Below are 20,778 nucleotides of genomic sequence, written 5' to 3'. Positions count from 1 at the left end.
ATAACTCATACAGCTTTATCATCTGCCAAACTATGCTAATCATGCTTTGATTCTTTAACTGGGGCTCCCCCTAGCCCCCATTTACAATACCATGTGGCTGGGCAGACAGATCTGTGCCTAATAGTCTTTCTGAATACAGAGGAGCTAGTGAAAAACTTGTCTGGATGGTGAAAGTGAAAGGAAGTTTCATCTCAATGTAGACAACATATTGCTGAAGGATGTCTCAGGACACCCAGTGGGACCAAAGGTCACAAAAAGGTGGCTCACTATCATTTTCAACCACAGTACATATGTCTTGTTTGATCCACACATTACGTTTACAAATTAATTGCCCACATTTAAAAATTAGAAGATTCCATTTGAAAGCTGGCTCTCTGGCATCTCTTAAAGTACTGGAATTTCTGGTCACAGTTGGTCAACCTTCCTACATGGTGACAAGTGGCTGAAGCCAAGAAGCCACTTCCCTCTTTAGATGGAGTCGGGTGCCCAGTGTGCCATGGTTTCCCCCTGCCCCATTTGGCACATTAATGTTACCTATCTGTTTCCTGCGAGCATCTCCAGTCATTCTCGGGACTACGGTGTGAACTGCACTATGTAGTTCTTTGTGTCCATGGCACCTAGTGCCTGCTTGGTACACAAGGGGTATGCAATATGCCTGCTGAGTGAAGAATTCAATGAATGAATTAATCTATTACTTAAAGGGAATATCTAAAGAAGGATGGAAGTTCCTTTTCTACAGGGGTCACTTAAGACTGTTTAGGATCCACACCTTTGATTGGTTATGTTATTTGTTTGCCATTATAATTCAATATATGGATGGGACTAACATCTGCAGCATGAGAAAACAATTCAAGTAGGAAGATGAAATGAGGTACGTTCTTCTTGCAAACTAAAATTAAAAAAATTAATTCTGTGCCAGGCGCAGTGGCTCACACATGTTATCTTAGCACTTTCGGAGGCTGAGGCAGGAGGATTGCTTGACTCAGGAGTTCAAGACCTGCCTGGACAACAAAGTAAGACCCTGTCTCATCAAATTGATAATAATAATAATAAAAAAAGTCTGAAGGCCCAGACTTGAAAAGCAGCTAGTAAAGGGGTCATTAGGCCCTCAGTGATGACACAGTCCAACAGATCTAACTTTTCTTCATGGATCATTTGTGAGACTGGTGACAATTAAGGGCCATTGTTCTTTTTGATTAAGTAGAACTTGGGCATTCATACCAAACAAAAGATTTTGTAGAAATAGATATAAATGGGCCCTAAAATAGGAATGCAGGTGCAAGATCACCAATAAATTCTGAGTTTACCCTCATGCCAATGTGCATGGAAACAAATACTTTGGATCAGCAAGTGTTAAAATGCATTTTACATATAGTCTCATTAACATTTCAAAGCCTTTCATTATGAAAAAAGCCTTAAAACTTGAGATCTAAAGCCAATATTCTTTGGCTGAAGGGATGAACGTTTTCACCTCAAAAACATCAATCACACAAACAAACAAAAACAGATCAGATCTTAAGCTTCATTGATCCTGTAATTTACAATAGAATAATAAGTATGTTTTGGAAGCACCATGCTTTCAGAAATCTGTAGAGGAAGACAATTCTGTACAGCTTAGGTTTTCACTGCATTCAAGACTTAATTAATATTATGTATGTATAAACAGTATCTGGTAAGCTGAAATCCACTTTCTCAATAGGATTTATAAACTCCTTCAAGCTTTTGAAACACATTGGAAGCTTGCTCATATTATCTGAACCATAGAAAATCTTAAGGCTTCTCAAAACAATGACCCTCAGCAGAAAATATACTTAAAATCCCAAGGTGGGGGCCAGGGGCCAGGAGCTGGAGAAGTGGCTCTTTAAGCACAAAGATTCTTTGGAATACTTTTTATTCCTTAAAAATTCTCGTGAATTTTGCATTCTACTTCATAATTTGTTTGTGTTACTATGAATTTACAAAGTAATGTTTTCTTCCCATATCTCTAGTGAACTTGACACCTGTGCTTACCTGGGTATAAACATGAAGTTTGAGACCCTAGCACTACAACACACTTGGTTTCTTCTTCTGTAAAATCTGTGTAGGAACTGATCACATGTTGTAGGGGTATTGTGGAAATAAATGGAATAACATACGTGAGGTGTTTCGTATAGTATACTCAAAATGCTAACTCTAAATATTATTGATAAAGTGAGATCTCTTCATCTAGAATATACTTCCTCTTTTGTGCAATTACAGGAATGTTCACTAATATTCGTTCCCACAGTCTACAGATACTGACTTATTTACAATAACTCATTTAACAAATATTTATGAAGTACCTGCAGTCTTCTCAGCACTGGGTTAGGTGCCATGAGGGATTTAGGAGCTTCTGTTATAATTGAGGAAATATGATTTATAACGTCTACAGGAAATGTAAAGTGTGAAAAATACTCTTGAGACCACAGAGAACCAAATTAAAGATGGTGGTTGTAAAGACAGTTCTGTAGTTAGTGGGGAGAAATTCCATGGTTCTTTCTATCTGTGGAGAAGACATAGTGTTGATACAGGCTTGTCATTTGAGAGATGCAATAGAATCCCTGACCTCCATTTTTTGACTGTAATATGAGCGGGTTGGGGTAATTTACTAATAAGAACTCTTCCCTTTTTGCACACATATTGTATCAGGCTCTGTGCTAAGTGCCTGACGTGTATTTTTTCATTTTATCTTTACAATAACTACTTGAGATGGATATTATTATTATTATTATTATTGTGATTATTATTTTTAATACAGGGTCTCTCTCTGTTATGTAGGCTGGAGTGTAATGGCATGATCATGGCTTGCTGCAGCCTTAAACTCCTGAGTTCAAGTGATTCTCCCCTCTCATCCTCTAGAATAGCTAGAACTATGGGCACATGCCACCACGCGTGGCTAATTTATTTTTTATTTTTATTTTTTTAGAGATGGGGTCTTACTATATTGCCCAGGCTTGGTCTCGAACTCTTGGCCTCAAGCAATCCTCCTGCCTTGGTCTTCCAAAAGGTCTGAGATTATATGTGTGAGCCATTGCCAGGGCCTAAGGAATATTAGACTTTGAGATGTCAACAACATGGTTCAGGGACACACAGCCAGTTAGAGATGGAGGTTGGACTTGAACTCAGTTCTGCCTGCCTCAAAAGCATGCAAATGGGCTTCCCCAGAGCTGAGGTTAGTTCAAAAACCAGGACCTGCCATACCAATTACTCAAGTTAGGTGAACCCTGTCAACCAATCTAGCAGTTTCAGCTAGCCTGAAAGCTTGGTGAGTGCAGGCTCTACATTTGTCTGTTTACTGTTTATCCTGGACACAAGGAAGCGCATGTGTTTACTGATTGAGTAAGTTTTTAAAATGGGATGCTCTCCAGAGATGCTCCAAATTCCACAGGTCTTGGCATCAAACACTATCATGTCTCAAGAAGGAAAAATAAGTATATGAAACCTGAGGTCTTTTCTTGACCTCTAAGAAAGTGATGATGTGCTAGTGACTTTCCATTTTGGTTCAAGAGGATCATTTGTGTCTGTGTTGGTTGTTAGCATTTTTATCATTAGGACATGAAACTGAAGTAAGCTATACTTGAGAAGTAGGGAAAACCCCAAGTTGTGTATATAATCTACTGTTACTGAAGATGTCAACAAATTTCATAAGAATAAAATAATTTCACAATCAAAGAGATTGTTTAACTACCCAAATAGTCCATAGCTTCACCCTGGATCACATTAGTTTCATTTAACAAAGCTTGCTGTATTTCAGGATTCTAAAATGTTGCTCACAATTATTTAGATGCCTGACTAAAGGAGGTCTGAAATGAATAACAAAATAATTTAGAAAACTGTGTAACAAAAATAACGATAGCTATTTTCCATAAAATGACACTTGAATTATGGCCTAGGTCCAGACAAGAAAAATAAAAAAGAATGAAGAATCTGGTCTGATCTTTCATTCTGGCAAAAGAAAGACATCACATCAAAGGTAAAGGGATTTCACTGAAATCTGGTTAGGGGCACAGACTGCCATTTATCCAATTCATCTTTGGGTAAAGATGAGGAATTTAAAATGCCCAGGAGACAAGGATTGTAAAACTGAATCCCAGCTGGAAAATAGGGTCTTAGGGGCCCCATTAACACAGCAAACTAAATTCAATAATAAGGGAGGGCCTCACACATTCACTTGTGGTTTGATGTTGAATCTGACAGAGTAATCTTGTCTTTGTTGAAATTTCCAACTCATGAGCCTCAGTCTATTTAAGATGGTAATTCTTCTCTACTACTCAAGTAACTTTACCACAGTGGAAAGGTTTAGAAATCAGCATAAAGAAAATAAAACAAGTCAAACCCAGAATGTTAATATTTTATGTTAAATTTAGGATTAAGTTTTGCAATGATCAAGATAATTTGAGCGTGTTCATTATTTAAACAGAGAATTTGGTACATTAAGCAATCTGATTTGTGATTTTCAATTTAATATATGGAATTGATTTTCTTTTGCGGTTTTAAGTTGGCAGGTGTCAGTGTATTTGACGAAGTTCATAAACAGAACTGGAGTATTTTAAGAAAACTGTTTAGGCCGGGCGCGGTGGCTCAAGCCTATAATCCCAGCACTTTGGGAGGCTGAGCTGGGCGGATCACAAGGTCAGGAGATCGAGACCATCCTGGCTAACATGGTGAAACCCCATCTCTACTAAAAACCCAAAAAATTAGCTGGGCGTGGTGGCGGGCGCCTGTAATCCCAGCTACTCAGGAGGCTGAGGCAGGAGAATAGTGTGAACCTGGGAGGTGGAGCTTGCAGTGAGCAGACATTGTGCCACTGCACTCCAGCCTGGGTGACAGGGTGAGACTCTGTAAAAAACAAAAACAAAAACAAAAAAAACTGTTTAGTGTATCTTTAATTTTGAATTATTAATCTTATTATTTTTTTTTTGAGATGGAGTCTTGCTCTGTCGCCTAGGCTGGAGTGCAGTGGTGCAATCTTGGCTCACTGCAAGCTCTGCCTCCCGGGTTCACACCATTCTCCTGCCTCAGCCTCCTGAGTAGCTGGGACTACAGGTGCCCACCACTACGCCCGGCTAATTTTTTATTTTTGTATCTTTAGTAGAGATGGTGTTTCACTGTGTTAGCCAGGATGGTCTCAATCTCCTGACCTTGTGATCCGCCCGCCTCGGCCTCCTAAAGTGCTGGGATTACAGGCATAAGCCACCACGCCCAGCCTTGAATTATTAATTTTATAAGAGTTGCTTAAAAGCTTAGGAACGCTTTGCTTGTTAGGTTTGTGAGTTTGCCTTGTCTGACATCTGAAGTGCTTAAGACAAATCAGATATATTAAATTTATATATGTAATTAAAAATGTTGAGGGGAATTTAAGTAATTAAGTTTCAAATGGGACTACTTTTCTAGGAAAATTTAATATGATAAACTTAATTGAACCTAAAAAAGAACTAGTAAAAATGATGATGAGATTTGTAAGTTTTAAAGAGTTAAAATTGTCTTAAAATCTAATACTAAATTCAGTGTCATTTTAAATCCAATTAACTGTAAGTTCTTTATGTGCACAAACATCCCTTTGGACTTTAGAAAACTCAACTGACACCTATTATGTACTGAGTGTCCATCCTGCCATGTACTCACCTGTACGAGGTGAGTGTTACAACTGTATCCTTTTGCCAGATGATGTAAATGAGGCTTCCAGGGCTAAGTGACATGCCTAAGGTTACAGAGTTCATGAGCCAAAATTTCAGTATAAATTTTAGGACCCTGTTCAGAAGCCGGTGTCATTGTCAGTCTGACCTATGGATTGCTTCTGATTGGGAAGCTCCTAATCAAATAACCATGTGTTGTCTACTTACTGGCTTCTTCTTTAACTTTATCCATTTCTGCCATTAATGAAACTTCTTTGTCAATGATGCTGGGGAAAAACAAAAACAAAAACAAAAGCAAAGAATGCTTAATCAAAGATAAACTTTTAATAAGCACTGAAAGTAAAATTATTTTCATTAAACAAAATACAAAATTACCATAAATATTTCTATGCTACAATGCCAGCAGTACACTCTGCCTCTCCAAAAAATGAGGCAACATCGAAGGGATGTTCCCAAGGATTACATAGTGACATCTGCTGATTAAATCATTGTCAACAAACCTAAAAAAAGTCTTTTAGACTTTCAGAATTGTGCTGCTTTGAATTTAAATTTGGGAATATTTTTGTCCTATACATTCCAAAGTTCCAAAACAATATAATAAGTATTTGAAAAGCTGGCACTTAGGTCCTTAAGAACTGTAGTTCCCAGTGTCTCTGTGCTCTACCCTGAGAGATTCTGGCTGGGAGGGAAGGAGATGGGCCCAATTCTGCTGCAGATGGTCCTGGGACCATACTTTGAGAAATATGGTCTGGGCCAATCCATCCACATGCTCAACAACATAAGTCTCTGCCTTTTTCATTCTCCCGAGTAAGCATTTCAAGGTTCTAATGAACTTTTTCTCGTATTTCATTTATTTTTTGGTTAGTCCTTCGAAAAGGTATTACCTGCATAAAGCTAACAATGATCTGTCCCAAAGTTTGCTTCTCTCCTATCCCATCCCAACCCCCAGTTCTCTAGTTCCCCTCCCAGAAGTAATGCATCATGACAAATTCCTTATATGTCCTTTTACAGATTTTTATGTAGGAAGGAGTGAAGAGAGGTTTCAGCAAAAAGGCAGGGAGCTGTGCAGGGTGAAGAGCCTGGGGAAAATCCCCAGGGTGGGTGAGCACAGATGTCAGATTCTCTTTATATTTTTAGTTTAGTCATAATATTTAAATATATATCTTTAAAATATAAGGACTTCTGGGGACCACAATAATTTACTATAGCACCTATAAAACATTCACAATAATTTAATGGTATCAGATATCTACTTAGTATTCAAATTTCCCCAACTGTCCCATAAATCTTTTTTTTTAACAGTGTGTTAAAACCAGGATCTAAACAAGCCCTGTTCATTCCAATTGGTTGATTGACTCTTAAATCTGTTTTAATCCGGAGGTTCCCTCTCATCTGTTTTCTCATCCCCTTTGCAATTTATTTGTTGAAGAAATTAGGTTGTTTGTCCTGAAGAGTTGTGCAAAGCCTGAATTTTGCTGATTACATCTCCATGGTGTTATTTAGCCTGTTCTTTTGTATTTCCTATAAATTTGTTATTAGATGTAGAAATCTGATTAGATTCAGGTTTTATTTTCTTAGGAGGAACACTTGATAAGTGTATTGTGTCATTATGTGTGTGCTGATGGAAGTATACGATATGAACTACTCCACCTGAAAAAAAAGAGACTGAATTTAATCAAATTTCTACATCTAAAATGGCAAATTTATAGGAAATACAAAAGACATTTCTCTTTTTTATGATCTTAGCAGCCATTGATGATCATTGCCTAGATTTATAGGGTTTGCAAAATTGAGATATTCACATTCTATAACTCTTTCTTATTTCCTGGAATTCTTCCATAAAGAGAAACTTTATCAATGATTTGGTTATCATGAAGTATAGTTTGCATAGGTAAGGTAGGATGAATGCTTGATTCTCCCCTTTTGTTTTCAAAATGATAGTTGCTTCCTTAGCATCCTTCAAAGGTAATCAAGAAGATTTTTTTGCTTGTTTGTATATTTTAATTATACACATTAATTATAAACTCATATTTAATGTGCTTCAAAACACTGTTATCATCTTTATTACTCTCAGATTGTTCCATCACATGGACTTTTTCTTCTCCATCAGATGTACTTTTGCAATTTAAAGTGTGTTGAAAATTTACTTCCTCTGAAAAATTTTGCAGTATTTGTCAAAGTAAGAAATGACTTCTGGAATATATCCATAGCAGTTTGGGGGCTCCTCAACTAGACTGTGCAACCTAAATACTTGAAGAGTAAAGGACTGTGTGCTGAGGAACTCAGCTCTTCCCAACCAGGAATTCCTAGTGGAAAGGACTAATTGCACAGTGCATGGCATGTTCTCCAGAACTGGGCTCTAAGCCTAGTCCCTCAACTGCAGACAACATCAGCCAGCCCCATGACACACATGGCTTACGGTCACTGGATATGATCACTTTGGTGTAACCAACATATCAGGACGCCTGTCCCTTACCTATTGACGTTACATAGGTATGTCAGTGTGTTTTAAATATAGGAAATGCATGATACAGAAAGGTGTACAGTGAGAAAGAACTCTTTATCCCATCTCTGCCCCAACTTGCTCAGTTCCCCTCCCTGGAGGTCTCCAATGTGACAAGTTCTTGCGTTTCCAGAGACTGTCTATGTAATCAACCAGCATATATTCAGTAATTGTATGAAATGCCGGGTTGAGTCAATAGGCTTTGTGCTCCTGTGATTATGAGCTTCTCTGCCAAGTTCACAAACATAGCCATGACAGAGGCATCTGTGTGTGTGTGTGTGTGTGTGTGTGTGTATGTATGTTTTCATTATTTACAACCTTCTTAGAGAGGGGCACTGCTACCTTACTTTAGGGAAACAAAGACTGTTCGAGACAAGCTGTTGGGGAGAAATGGGGAGAATCTACAGATGTGGAGCCAGAAGCCCAAACTACAAATATATGGTTAAGCTACTCTGCTTGAGGACATGTTTTGAATTTTTATCCCTTACAGAAAGGGAAGAGAGAAGACAGAAAAGTCAGCACGACGACATTCTTTGTGGGAGAGCTGAGAAGGATGTGAGAGGACCTGCCAGGACTCATTGGGGAAATAGTGAAAAGCAGATAGAGAGGAAAGAAAATGACGATGGCAAGAAGAAGCAATTAGGATTCCCTTCCCTGAATCAACTAGAAGGCTTTATAAATAGAGTCCCTGGGTTTAGAGAGCATGCCCAGCACACACTAAGGGAAATACTGCTGCATGTGACACAAGACTGGCATGTCCTCAGATGCCCAGTGGAGGGGAGAGGAGCAGACTGCAGGCAAAGCAGAGGTCCTGGAGGCTTGGGAATCCTCCCACCTGTGTGTGGGGTTGGTGGAATGGTGGTGTGTGCAAGGGCCTTTGCTAATTTCTTTATCAGCTACAAGACCATCGTAACACTTTTTTGATCAAATTTGTTAACATAATTTTGTGCCCAGAGAATTTACAAGATGGACATTTGGGGTACAATACTTGTCCCCAGGTCTAACACATATTAAACAAAGCTGGGCATTTATATACAATGGTTAGTTCAGACCTTCTGGGCTAGCAACAGGAGGGAAGAGGGTTTACACAATAAATTGTTAATCTGCTTAATGCACACCCTTGAGGATGTGAAAGAGCCTGTGAAGTTGGCATCAAACCAGGCTTCCGTTTCTCTGGGCATTTCCACAGAAGACTGTCTGCAAGCATCGTAGTAATTCAAGCTCTGCTATCTATGGGTGGCTGCTTTCAAAACTCATGTGCACAAAGGCAAGTCAGTGATCTCTGCTGACTCAGGACCCAGCTTGGAGCTGATGAACTGATGCAAACCAAGATCAGGGGCCAGCCCAGGGCAGATAAACCCGGCCTGCACTTGAGAATCTCAATGTGTAGACCTGAGAGTTCCTTGAGTTTTGCTTTCCAGGCAGTAGGCTTGTCAAGGGAAGAATAATGGTGGGAAGTGGATGTGGAGGAAGTGGTAAAGCCAGCCTGTCCTTTGGCAGGCTGTCAGACAGTGAGGAGCCAGCCTTACATCAAGCGAGTGCCAGACTAAAAGAAGGTCAGAGAGGAAAGACCATGCCTAAATCCTTCTAAATGCCCACAAAGCCTGGGGTGTCTGGGTGTGTCACATCCAGTTTTGGGAGTAATTTCATCGGTGCCATTTCCACGTTCTGTGGAATCTTCTTAGAGGTACCAGGACAGAGACAGACACGTATGGGTGGTCAAGTGTGGCTTGACAACTCTGCAGGCTGGATAGGACAGAGGGCACTTGGCAAAGCCCTGGTATGGAGTTACCAGATATGGAGGGAGGAGCGAGTCCCTTGGAGAGGAATGACATTAGGGAGTTGATGAGTCACAGAAGAATCAGAGACAGTATCATCAACCACATTCCTACTGTGGAAGCTGCAAGGTCACACACTTGCTTTCGAGGTACACCTCTGCAGACACATATCAGCCCTCAGTTGCCTCGAAATGTGAGCTGATCACTTTCTGAGTGCAGATGGTGGGCCAGGCACATTAGGTAGAGTGCCAGTGCCTTCCTGGAATGATCTCATCTAAGCTTCCTGACATCCCAGGAGGAGCAAGCCTGGCTTTCTCCTTGCCACAGGGGCTTGAAACAAGCCCTTCCCTCTACCTTGAAGACAACTCTTCTGCTTAACCTTGCTTCTCTTCATCTAATCAGCTCTGAGTCCTCCTTCAGGTCTTTGCTTAATCGTCACTTCCTTAGAGAGCTCTAAGTTTTTAAAAACCTCTGTTCAATTTCATGATCTTAGACTTATTATGGGTTGCTCAATAAAAATTTCTTGATAGTGATGAATATAAGGGAAGACAACATATTCATTTTTCTGTGGCATAACAATAATGAAACTTACTAGTACATTGTGGTGCTTGCATATACATCACATTTATGCAAAACTTTTGGTCACTGACAGAATTTAATCATTTGAGACATAAGCTTATGAGTAAAGGTGTCATGATACTCACCAAACACACAAGGTTTGGCTGAGTCAAAACAGGCAGTTTGCAAACTATGGTGGTTTAATTACTGAAATTTGTTCTCCCACCACTGATCACCTGAAATGCTAAGTTCTGAATGTTTTTGCTTTTCAACAGTGATCCTGAGTACTTGACAGAAATACATAACTCTTTAATTGGCTTTCCACTGGCCACTAAAAGTTTTCTAAATGGTTGGGTAAAGCCCTCTGGAGGGCACCAGGCACATCAAATGTGTTCTACACGCGGACCTCACGTTTCAGATGTGCCCTTTCTCCTTCTAAAAACACATCTTCTCATTTTAGCCAAACTGCCTGGATAGTAAAATTTTATTTTGTTGCCATAAAAAAGCTTTTATTATCAAAGCAATAAGGTGTAAGGAGGAGATTACCATGGCAAAGACTTTACAGTTTATTATATAGTTAATCACAGAGATAAAGTGTCATTTTATAAAAATGTTTCCACTGTCTTGATTCCTTTCTATAGAGCACTGATAATAACAATGAAAAGAATCAGAAAGCCTCGTTAGTAGTAATAGATTTATCATTTTCTCCCCTGTGAAAGGCTCTTTAAATTTGGAGACGGAGGCATTGAGTGACAAAATTGATTCATTTGGAAGCTTGGGTGAGTCATGTCAGGCCTAGTGTTCTTCAAATACAAAGATGCCACCATAGAGAGGCAGCCACAGGATCATCAATGTGGTTGATAAGCTGGAGAGCAGAACCTGCTGGTAGATACTGAGGAATGAAAGCAGAATTTCAAAGGGGAGGTGAAGAACTCAATCTGTAGCAACAGCCAGAGTTAGATGTTAAAGATTTAAAACCAGGCCACATTCCATCTTCCATGCATTTGCCTCAGGGAGACTAGAGTGAGAGGAATTGCCGGGTACCATCTGATCCCAGACAATTTTGCTGCAGAACCTTCTTGTGGGGAAAGTACTTCAGCTGGAGCTTAACTCATCATCCGCCAAGCCAACAATTGCAGAATGGGAGCATGGGGAGGGAGGCAGGCCCAGCAGGAGGCGCATGCAGTAGAAAGAGAAGGTGGGAACTGCTGGAGAGAAAGGATGCTATGAATGCTAATGAATATTTCAGCCTTCCTGGCCTCTACCAAATAGCATAAAGCATGCCAAAGACTGATAAGCCCTACAGCCAGGCTTCCCTGCATAAAGAATTTCCATTTCTTTCACTAAAAAGAAAAGAGTGGTATAAAAACATCTCCCTCCACTGTGGGCTCTGCCGCTTCTTAATGCAAAGGAATAAGAACTGTGACCAACGGTTCTAACATCCCCTGAGAGGGATGCCAGCTGGGCTGATAGCCTAGTAGTGCCCACTGACCACCACGTGGGCCTTGAGCTGGCAAGCTACAGTTGCCCCGTACTAGCTAGCACTGAGCTAGCTAGTCCCTTCCCTTAAATTTTGCCCACTAGTTGCAAGGCAGGAAAACTTCCTTTATACATTTAAGGCCTAATGTACTGTTCCCATGAGTACCATTTCTGGTCCAACTCCCCAAGTATTACCAGCAATTATTGGGCCCAGGGCAAAGCTAGTCAGGGGTTTCAGCTCACCAATTTCTCAATTGCAATTTCTCAATTTCTTTGTTGCAGCTGTCAACAAAGATGCTTCTCTGGCTTGACAGCCACAAATGCAGAAAGACCGTATGGTTCTTTATTCCCAGGGTCAGGAGGCCTGGCAGCCCTAACTGTAAAGGGCACTCACGTTCTTGCACTCTGCCAATTCCCAGCTCTTCCTTGCTGTTCTGCTCCCCATCCTGTCCTCTCTCCTGCACCCTCTATGCTGGTTACTGGTGTCATCTCTCACCCAGTGTCCATGGCTCCTCTTCCTTCACTTCCCACATGGTTACATCCTTGGAAGTCTACCCCAGAAATGTCTGTCTGTCCCATGCACCTCTCCACTTCCACTGACTCTTATTTAACCCTGAGCACATTACCCAGTCCTTGGCTATTTGTTGTTGTTTATTGTTACACTGCTGGAATTCCCGGGTCTGTCACCTTCCACTCTGTATATATTTGCATTTAGGTTTTATAACAACCTGAATTCTTTTCAAAACTGGAAAATAATAATAGATTTTTTTTTTGAAATGCAGCACTGGTGACAAATTGGTCCTTCTAAAGATTTATTGGGTTTAACAGTGTTATTTGGTAAACATATAAAACCCTGCATACATGTCCACAGCATGTAGACTGGGGTTAGCACATAACACTTTGAAAGGCTACCTACTAATCACGCTCATCCGGGAAATACAGTGGGGGTGCCTCAAGCATGAACCACACTCAACATACAAAGCAAAGTCAAAATCCATCTGACTGTCAATGAACATCAATGACTACACTCAATTGCCAATCAGGCTGACATTTTATTTCTACTACTTTTATGAGAGGCAATACAATGTGTTAATATTGTTTAGTCTGCATATTTTATGTTGGAATCATACAATGATTTGAAATCATGGTTAATAAATTGTTCATCATACTGTCTGAGGTGCATTTCTGGAATGAGACACACAGATTTAGTATAAGGACTAACTCTCAACATTAATAATATTTTGGAGTTCTTCAAAAAGGACATAATTAATTAAAAAATATACAGGGATTTCTTTTTCTTATTGGAATTTTTTAAATGACAGAATAGCATAATCCCATAGTATGGAAATCCCACAACATTAAATGTTCAACTGAAAAATCTATATTCCTCTGTTTAGAAATTGTACATATGACTTTGATGAACAATAGAAATTTTTATCTTTGCTAATTACTTATTAGTTCAGTTTCTTTTTATGGAGGTCACTATTCAGGGAAAGTAACTTGACTGTATTTCAGTGTCTTTGACTATAAAAATGCTGACTCCCCCGCTTCCCCTTTTAAAGTTACATCTGCCGGGCGTGGTGGCTCATGCCTATAATCCCAGCACTTTGGGAGGGTGAGGCAGGCAGATCACCTCAGGTCAGGAGTTCAAGACCAGCCTGGCCAACATGGTGAAACCCCATCTCTACTAAAAAACTGGAAAATATCAGAAAGCAGGATAAAATGAAACAAATTTCAAAATAAAACAAAATAAAGCAAAATGCCCCTTTGTCTCAAGCACAAAATAGAGCCAACCATTCTGATCACTGTTGTATTTCCTTCCAAAAAAAAAAAAAAAAAAAGAAAACGGTGGGGGCAAGGGGAAGGGCATTTATGTAGATGCCATCATGGTTGCTGAACATAAATAACAGGAACAGAAACTGGAAGAAACTGATATAGTATAAGAAGTGCCAGAAATGCTGGCCCACATTCAACCCAAGGCAGCCAGGCCTAGCCTCCTCTGCTCCTGGCCTCCAGGCAGGCTCTCATGTGAAAAGGGGAGGGGAGGGGCTCTTCTTGTTTTTGGCCTAGAAGGCTCTTCCCCACAATCACAGGTGCTGTTATTGCCCATGGTAAGGCCGTACCCTAGTCCAGGCTTCCAAAATGGAGCACGAATACAATATTAAATTTTATGTACTCACTTGTTATTCTAAGTAGGCTTTCCTCATCTTTAGTATACAGATTAACAGTAGTACACATGTATAATTTATAAATGAACTTTCTGATTTGAGAGGGATGTGCTTAAAATTCATTTATTGATGGAGTGAGACCATCATCATTAGTTATATTAATTTTCTTTTTGAGACAGGGTCTGGCTCTGTTGCCCAGGTTGGGGTGCAGCGGTGTGGGTGTGATGTTGGCTCACTGCAAACTCCGCCTCCTGGGCTCAGGCGATCCTTCCACCTCAGCCTCCAGAGTAGCTGGGACTGGAGATCTACACCACCATACCCAGCTAATTTTTATATTTTTTTGGTAGAGACAGGGTTTTTCCATGTTGTCCAGGTTGGTCTTGAACTCCTGGCCTCAAGCAATCCTCCTACCTTGGCCTCCCAAAGTGCTGGAATAACAGGTGTGAGCCACCGTGCCCAGCCGAGACCATCATTATTGATGGAAGAAGGGTACTTCTCCCTGAGCACATTATGTTCTTTCTTGCCTCTGGTTCTTTGTGTTGCTTCTTCTGCATGGAATCTTTTCTTCCTTCTCCATCTGGCAAATTTCTAGTCTTCCTTCAAGATCCTGCTCAAAGGTCACCTCTGCAATGGAACCTTTCCTAATGAGCCAGGTAGAGTTGATTTTTCCTCCCCCCAGCTCCATTCCAGCTTGTTTATATCTGCAGCCACTAGTGCATGGGCTTTTTTTAGGAGGAAGACTGTCTTTATCCCTCAGTCTTTCTAGAAGTGCTCCTTCAAGTGTGGTCTGCAGACCACCTACATTTGTACTCACTAGACTCATTGAGTGGAAGATTCTTGGGTGCCACCCAACATCCACAGAATCAGAATATCTGGAAATGGGGCCCTGATGCTCCTCGTGCACTCAAATGTTTGAAAAGTAGTGGCTTGACACACATTCATCTATCTATTAAGTGGATGAATGAAGAAAGGGGAAGAGAGAGGTAGCGAAGGCATGGCAAGACAAGAAAGGGGAAGGGGAGCTGTTTTGGTGGCAACTGTGACATTCAGAAGTGGGTGTCCCTTTGCCTTACTTCTCTCTTCATCAAGTAATAAAAAGTAGAAGTGGTGATGAACCATTCCTATCCCATAGCTGGACTCCACTGCATGCTAAATAAACAGAAAGTTGGAAGGGATAACTTATTGCCAGGGTCTTGGTGTAGAGGAAAAGAAATTTCCCAAATGCTACTCTGGAAGAGAATCAACCTTAACTGAACATCTCTTATGGGCCAGGCTAGTGATTTTCTAGAATGATGTGACAGATACATTACTTATATATGAATTTTCACAAAACCCCTAGAAAGTGATAACAGTATTCCTGCTTTGTAGCTGAGAAGGAGTTAAAAAACTCAACCAGGTTCAGAGCTAGAATATGTAGAGATGAGATTTAAACCTTAATCTATCTAACTCCACATCCCGTGCCTCCTAATTAAGTGGTTAATAAACCTTGGAAAATGTGTCTTTCATTAGAATATGGCCTGGTAAGAATCAAGAGTTTAGAGTCACTAGAAGCAGCATGTAGTATACATATAAGGAATTCTATTTTATTGGCTTCACGTACAGCCTTTCTATATGATTTGTTGCTGACTTAGCTGACAAACTGCCCAAAATAACTCCTTAGTCTCACTGTACCAGTCCAAAAAAACAGAAATAAGCTCCAAGATGCATTCTGAAATTGTAATTTAGGACTCGCTTTTTAGTATTATAATGTATTTTATATTTATACTAAGATATAAGAACAAATTCATCTTCTTTTTTCTAGTGAAAATAGACTATATTGCATATATATTTTTTAAAAGACCATACTCTAGTATCCTATGGGAATGTGTAGATAGAACAATTTGCTTATTTCCTCTTTATTTTTCTATTTTATGATGAAAACAATTCCTTTTCAGAAGTACATTCCTGGGCTGGTTGATTGGTAAGCTTTCATCTGCTGAAAAGATTCAGAAATCTTTTCCGATTTCAGGCTGAAATTAGAACCAATTTCTTGTCTTCCAGCTCTTATTGTGGGCCTTTATTCTGCAAAGAAGGCTGCAGTGCCAGCGGAGCTGACTGCCAGTGCCAAGTGTGTGACTGACATAACGTATGGAGGTAATCCACACGTGTAGCTCAGGAAGGCTATTAATAAGAGGTGCTATTTATGCTGGTTTCCTGGGGACTATACCTAAACTGAAAAGGCCAGTTCAGTACTTTTTGTATTTATCAACCTGCTCTTCCTTCACGTCAACTGATTCATTCAGTCCTTGCAAAGGCCCTGGGGAAACATCTATTGCAGAGGAAAACCTCAGGGAAGAAAGAAAATAGGAAAAGAGAAGCTTTCACCTCCAAAGAGTGAGCTACACCTATTTAGAAAGACACATATTCACAAATGAGGCAAGATTTGAAATATACTGCACTACAGGGACTTGCCTTAGTCACAAAGTTATGGGAACCTTGAGTTTCTCCATGTTATATGTGTATTTGCCCTTTTCACAATTTCAGAATAGATCCCGGAGCTTATTTCGGTTTATTGGACTGGTGCAGAGTGAGGAAAAGGAGTCATTTTGGGCAATTTGTCAGCTAGACAGCAATGGAAACCATACATATGGCTCTCTTGAGGCATAAATGTATTTATTAGCCTCTTCCATTATTGTCTCTTGGTGTCCCTTGCAAGTAAATGTTCATCCCCGTACTCTCTGTTTCTTTAACTTCTGGCATAATATTGAATGTTGGGGGTGGGGAGAAAAAAGTTTAATTCTCTTTCTATGGTGCTTTGTCCAAGTCACAAGCAGGTGAACACTTAGAAAAACTACTTGATGAGAAGGAAAGGGATTAGTCAGAAAGTCTGGTTTGTATAGATTTTGATCAATGCAAGGATTGTATTCATTTCCAGAGCAGAAAGAGATAGAGCCCTTTTATTAAATGTCTTTTAAAACAAAACATTAAAAAACACAATTCAAACACTTGATTTTATTAAAAACAAAACCAAAAACACACTGAACTCTTATGATTTTGTTGTTGTTGTTGTTGTTGTTTTGTTTTTGTTGTTTAGACAGTGTCTTGTTCTGTCACCCAGGCTGGAGTGCGGTGGTGTGATCTCAGCTCACTGCAACCTCTGCCTCCCAGGTTCAAGTGATTCTCCTGCCTCAGCTTCCTGAGTAGCTGGGATTGCAGGCATGCACCACCACACCGGGCTTATTTTTGTATTTTTAGTAGAGACAGGGTTTAGCCATGTTGGCCAGGCTGGTCTCTAACTCCTGACCTCAAGTGATCTACCCACCTCAGCCTCCCAAAGTGCTGGGATTACAGGTGTGGGCCACTGTGCCCACCCGTTTGTTTGTTTTTGAGACAGGGTCTTTCTCTGTTGCCCAGCCTGGAGTATAATGGCATGATCACGGCTTATCTCACAGCCTCAACCTGGGGGCTCAAATGATCCTCCCACCTCAGCCTCCTGAGTAGCTGGGACTAAAGGACTGTACCACCACATCTGGCTAATTTTAAAATTTTTTGTAGAGATGAGGTCTCCCTGTGTTGCTCTAGCTGGCCAAACTCTTGATTTTTGTCTTCACTACTTGTTTAATCTAAGGAATTAACAAAATTTAGTAATTATTTAACACATTCCTGATAATTAAACAGGGAATTGAAAGCTTTTAAAAATTATTATATAACAATGCTAAGTGGCTGAAAAGGCTCCTAAAGGCAACTTTCCTACTGGTAATCCTATTATAAACATGCCTTGTTGAATGGCACAGAGAAAAGCATCATCTTATTACTGTACAACTACACTATACTACCCCAGATACTCTCAGTGTACACTAGGAGTGTTTACTATCAAATTTCAGCCACGTTGCTTTAACAACGGAATCTTGACTCATTCCTCATGTTTATATCAACATCTTCCATGTGACTGAACTCAAAACCCAAATTTGCTTGTGGTCACAGCATCTATTCTGTGACACAGATCTGATTCTAGGACCTGTTTCGCCTAATATATATTTTTCCTATGCTTACCTGTTAAAGTATATATAATGCCACAATTCCAGTGATCTCCTAATTAAGACAGAGTAATAAAATGGCCAATAAGTATTTGTTCAACCACTACGGCACCGTAAGATATGTAAAAGACCTTCTGTTCATTTGGCTTAAAGAGCATAATGGCTGGCATACCTGGGTATGTCACTGGCATCAGAGTAGTTGGATATATGCCAGATATGCCAGAAACACCAAGTAATATTGCTCCCTGGCTGAAGTCAAAGAAGAAGAATAACCCCCAAGCAGACATTTAATGGAACAAGTCCTTACTGTATTTATCTTTACATGTCTCAGATCTTCATCCTAATCCTGGTTCCCACTGTGATATTTGGTTTTATTGCAAAATGAGAAAAAGACTCAGGTAGAAACAGAATGGCTAATGAAAGTGACTGCCTATCATTAGCTACAACCTTCGGTTCTTAATTTTTCCATTTTCTTCTAAGGACTGAGTAGAATTCTATGATGAAAAACAGACGATAAAGCAAAGCCTTCAATTTTCTACACTTCAGTATAATTGTTTTTCTGATCTCAATGAGACAAAAATGTAATATGACCTTTAAAATGTGTAGTGAGAGGGTTTACGTTTCAGGCACTATGGAAAAAATATTTCCTGCTGCACTGATATGAAATGAGAAGACAAATATAGTGTTTCTTTGGGTATGTGATTGGAAAGTCCCTCTTTCATATCTCCAGTGGTGGCTTAGGAGGGCAACTGGGGGCAGACAGATGATCAGGGGTGTTTCAAAGGGAAGAGTCTCCATCCTTCCCTCAAGGAGCTCCAGCAGAACCGAGGTGGCAGGACGAATGAGGCACCCTTCTCTCATTTTCCTCTCACCCAGGCTTTCCCAGCACTACAGACATTTTGGGCCAGGTAATTCTTTCTTATAGGAGAGGTGGGAGAGACGGTTAGCAGCATCCCTAGCCTCTACCTAACAGATGCCAGCGGCACTCTCTCCCTGTGGCTGTGACAACCAAAAATATTTCCAAATCAATGGTCTCCTGGGGGCAAAATTGTCCCATTGAGAACCACTGCTGTGGCCCTAGACATATCATTCCCTTTGCAAGACTCTCAACCAGTAGTTTTCAACCACAGATGTCAAGAGAATTATCTGTTTTTGGTTCTTATTGAGACAGGGTCTCACTCTGTCACCTAGGCTGGAGTGCAGTGGCACGAACACGGCTCACAGCAGTCTTGAATTCCTGGGCTTAAGCGATCCTCCCACCTCAGCCTCCTGAGTGGCTGGGACCACAGGCACACACCACTATGCCCAGCTAATCAAAAAATTGTAGAGATGGGGTCTCTCCATGTTGTCTAGGCTGGTCTCGAACTCCTGGGCTCAAGCAATCCTCCTGCCTCGGCCTTCCAAGGTGTTGGGATTGCAGGCGTGAGCCACTGTGCCTGGCCCATTTGTTGTTGTTGTTGTTTTTGAGGGAGTCTCACTCTGTTGCCCAGGCTGGAGTGCAGTGGAGCGATCTTGGCTCACTGCAACCTCCACCTCCCAGGTTCGAGTGATTTTCCTGCCTCAGCCTTCTGAGTAGCTCGAATTATAGGTGTACGCCACCTTGCCTGGCTAATTTTTTGTATTTTTAGTGGAGATGGGGTTTCACCATGTTGGCCAGGCTGGTCTTGAACTCCTGACCTCAGGTGATCCACCTGCCTTGGCCTCCCAAAGTGCTGGGATTACAGGCGTGAGCCACCGTGCCTGGCCTGTTGTTTTTAAAAGCGTGGTACAATCAGTATCTCTGGGGGCGGCATTTAGGCAAGGGAGGACTATAAAGCTCTAAGAGTTTTTATTTATAGTGTACACACATATACTTTGGTATGGAAAGAAGTAGATACTAATATATAGGCATCGTCTTTTAATGTTAAGTTGTTCACAAAGAGAACACATAAAAAACCCAAAGGACACAGAAAAGCCAGGGTTTATCATTGTTTGGAAAGCCAGGAATCACACGAAAGCAGCTAAAATTTGGAGAATATGGGTAGGGAAAAAAAAACCAATCAACATGGCAAGAATCAGCTCTGAAAAATCTGCAAAAGTGATGGTCTTACTTGGACTTAAACTAAAGGGGCTTCAAGGATATATGTTTCAACAATTTAAAATTATCTGGATATCCAAGGAGAGCAAACTGGGAATATGGGACATACGGTTACATATACATGGTTCTGATGCTCAGCAGTGCCACTGGCAACTTCCCATATGGGAGACCTCAAGATCACATCCTAGGAAAAGTGCACAATATTTAAAGTGTCAATGGTGACATCTGGTTTGTATGTGGGGCCACCTGTTGACCACATTGATAATCTGTGTGTGATTTTCCTTGGCTATCAACAGGGCTTCAGTAGCAGATGAGAAGGATTTGAGGGATGAGAAAGATAAAACTTATTTCAAAGTAGCTTTTTCTTCTGCCTAAAAGTCCCACTTTTATTTTATTATTAATTATTTTTTGAGGCAGGGTCTCACTCTGCTGCCCAAGCTGGAGTGCAGTGGCACGATCTCGGCTCACCACACCCTCGACTTCCTAGACTCCAGTGATCCTCCCCACTCTCAGCCTCCCGAGTAGCTGGAACTACAGACGAACCA

General features: G+C 40.6%; 1 protein-coding gene across 39 annotated transcripts in view; it reads right to left on the bottom strand.

Annotated features, from left to right (window-relative positions):
- The window catches only part of SPATS2L (spermatogenesis associated serine rich 2 like), a 173,389-nt gene that overhangs the window by 13,077 nt on the left and 139,534 nt on the right, over positions 1-20,778 (bottom strand). For all 39 annotated transcript variants that reach the window (XM_063791449.1, XM_001170105.7, XM_063791447.1 and 36 more), the window contains one exon: positions 5,862-5,920. In XM_063791449.1, coding sequence (XP_063647519.1) covers positions 5,862-5,920 — 59 coding nt within the window. The remainder of the gene's footprint in view (positions 1-5,861; positions 5,921-20,778) is intronic.

The sequence above is a fragment of the Pan troglodytes genome, chromosome 13 (genome assembly GCF_028858775.2).
Source record: "Pan troglodytes isolate AG18354 chromosome 13, NHGRI_mPanTro3-v2.0_pri, whole genome shotgun sequence".
Taxonomy (NCBI): Eukaryota; Metazoa; Chordata; class Mammalia; order Primates; family Hominidae; genus Pan; species Pan troglodytes.
Note: the sequence above shows the minus strand (reverse complement) of the source record. Positions and strands in the feature narration are given on the sequence as shown.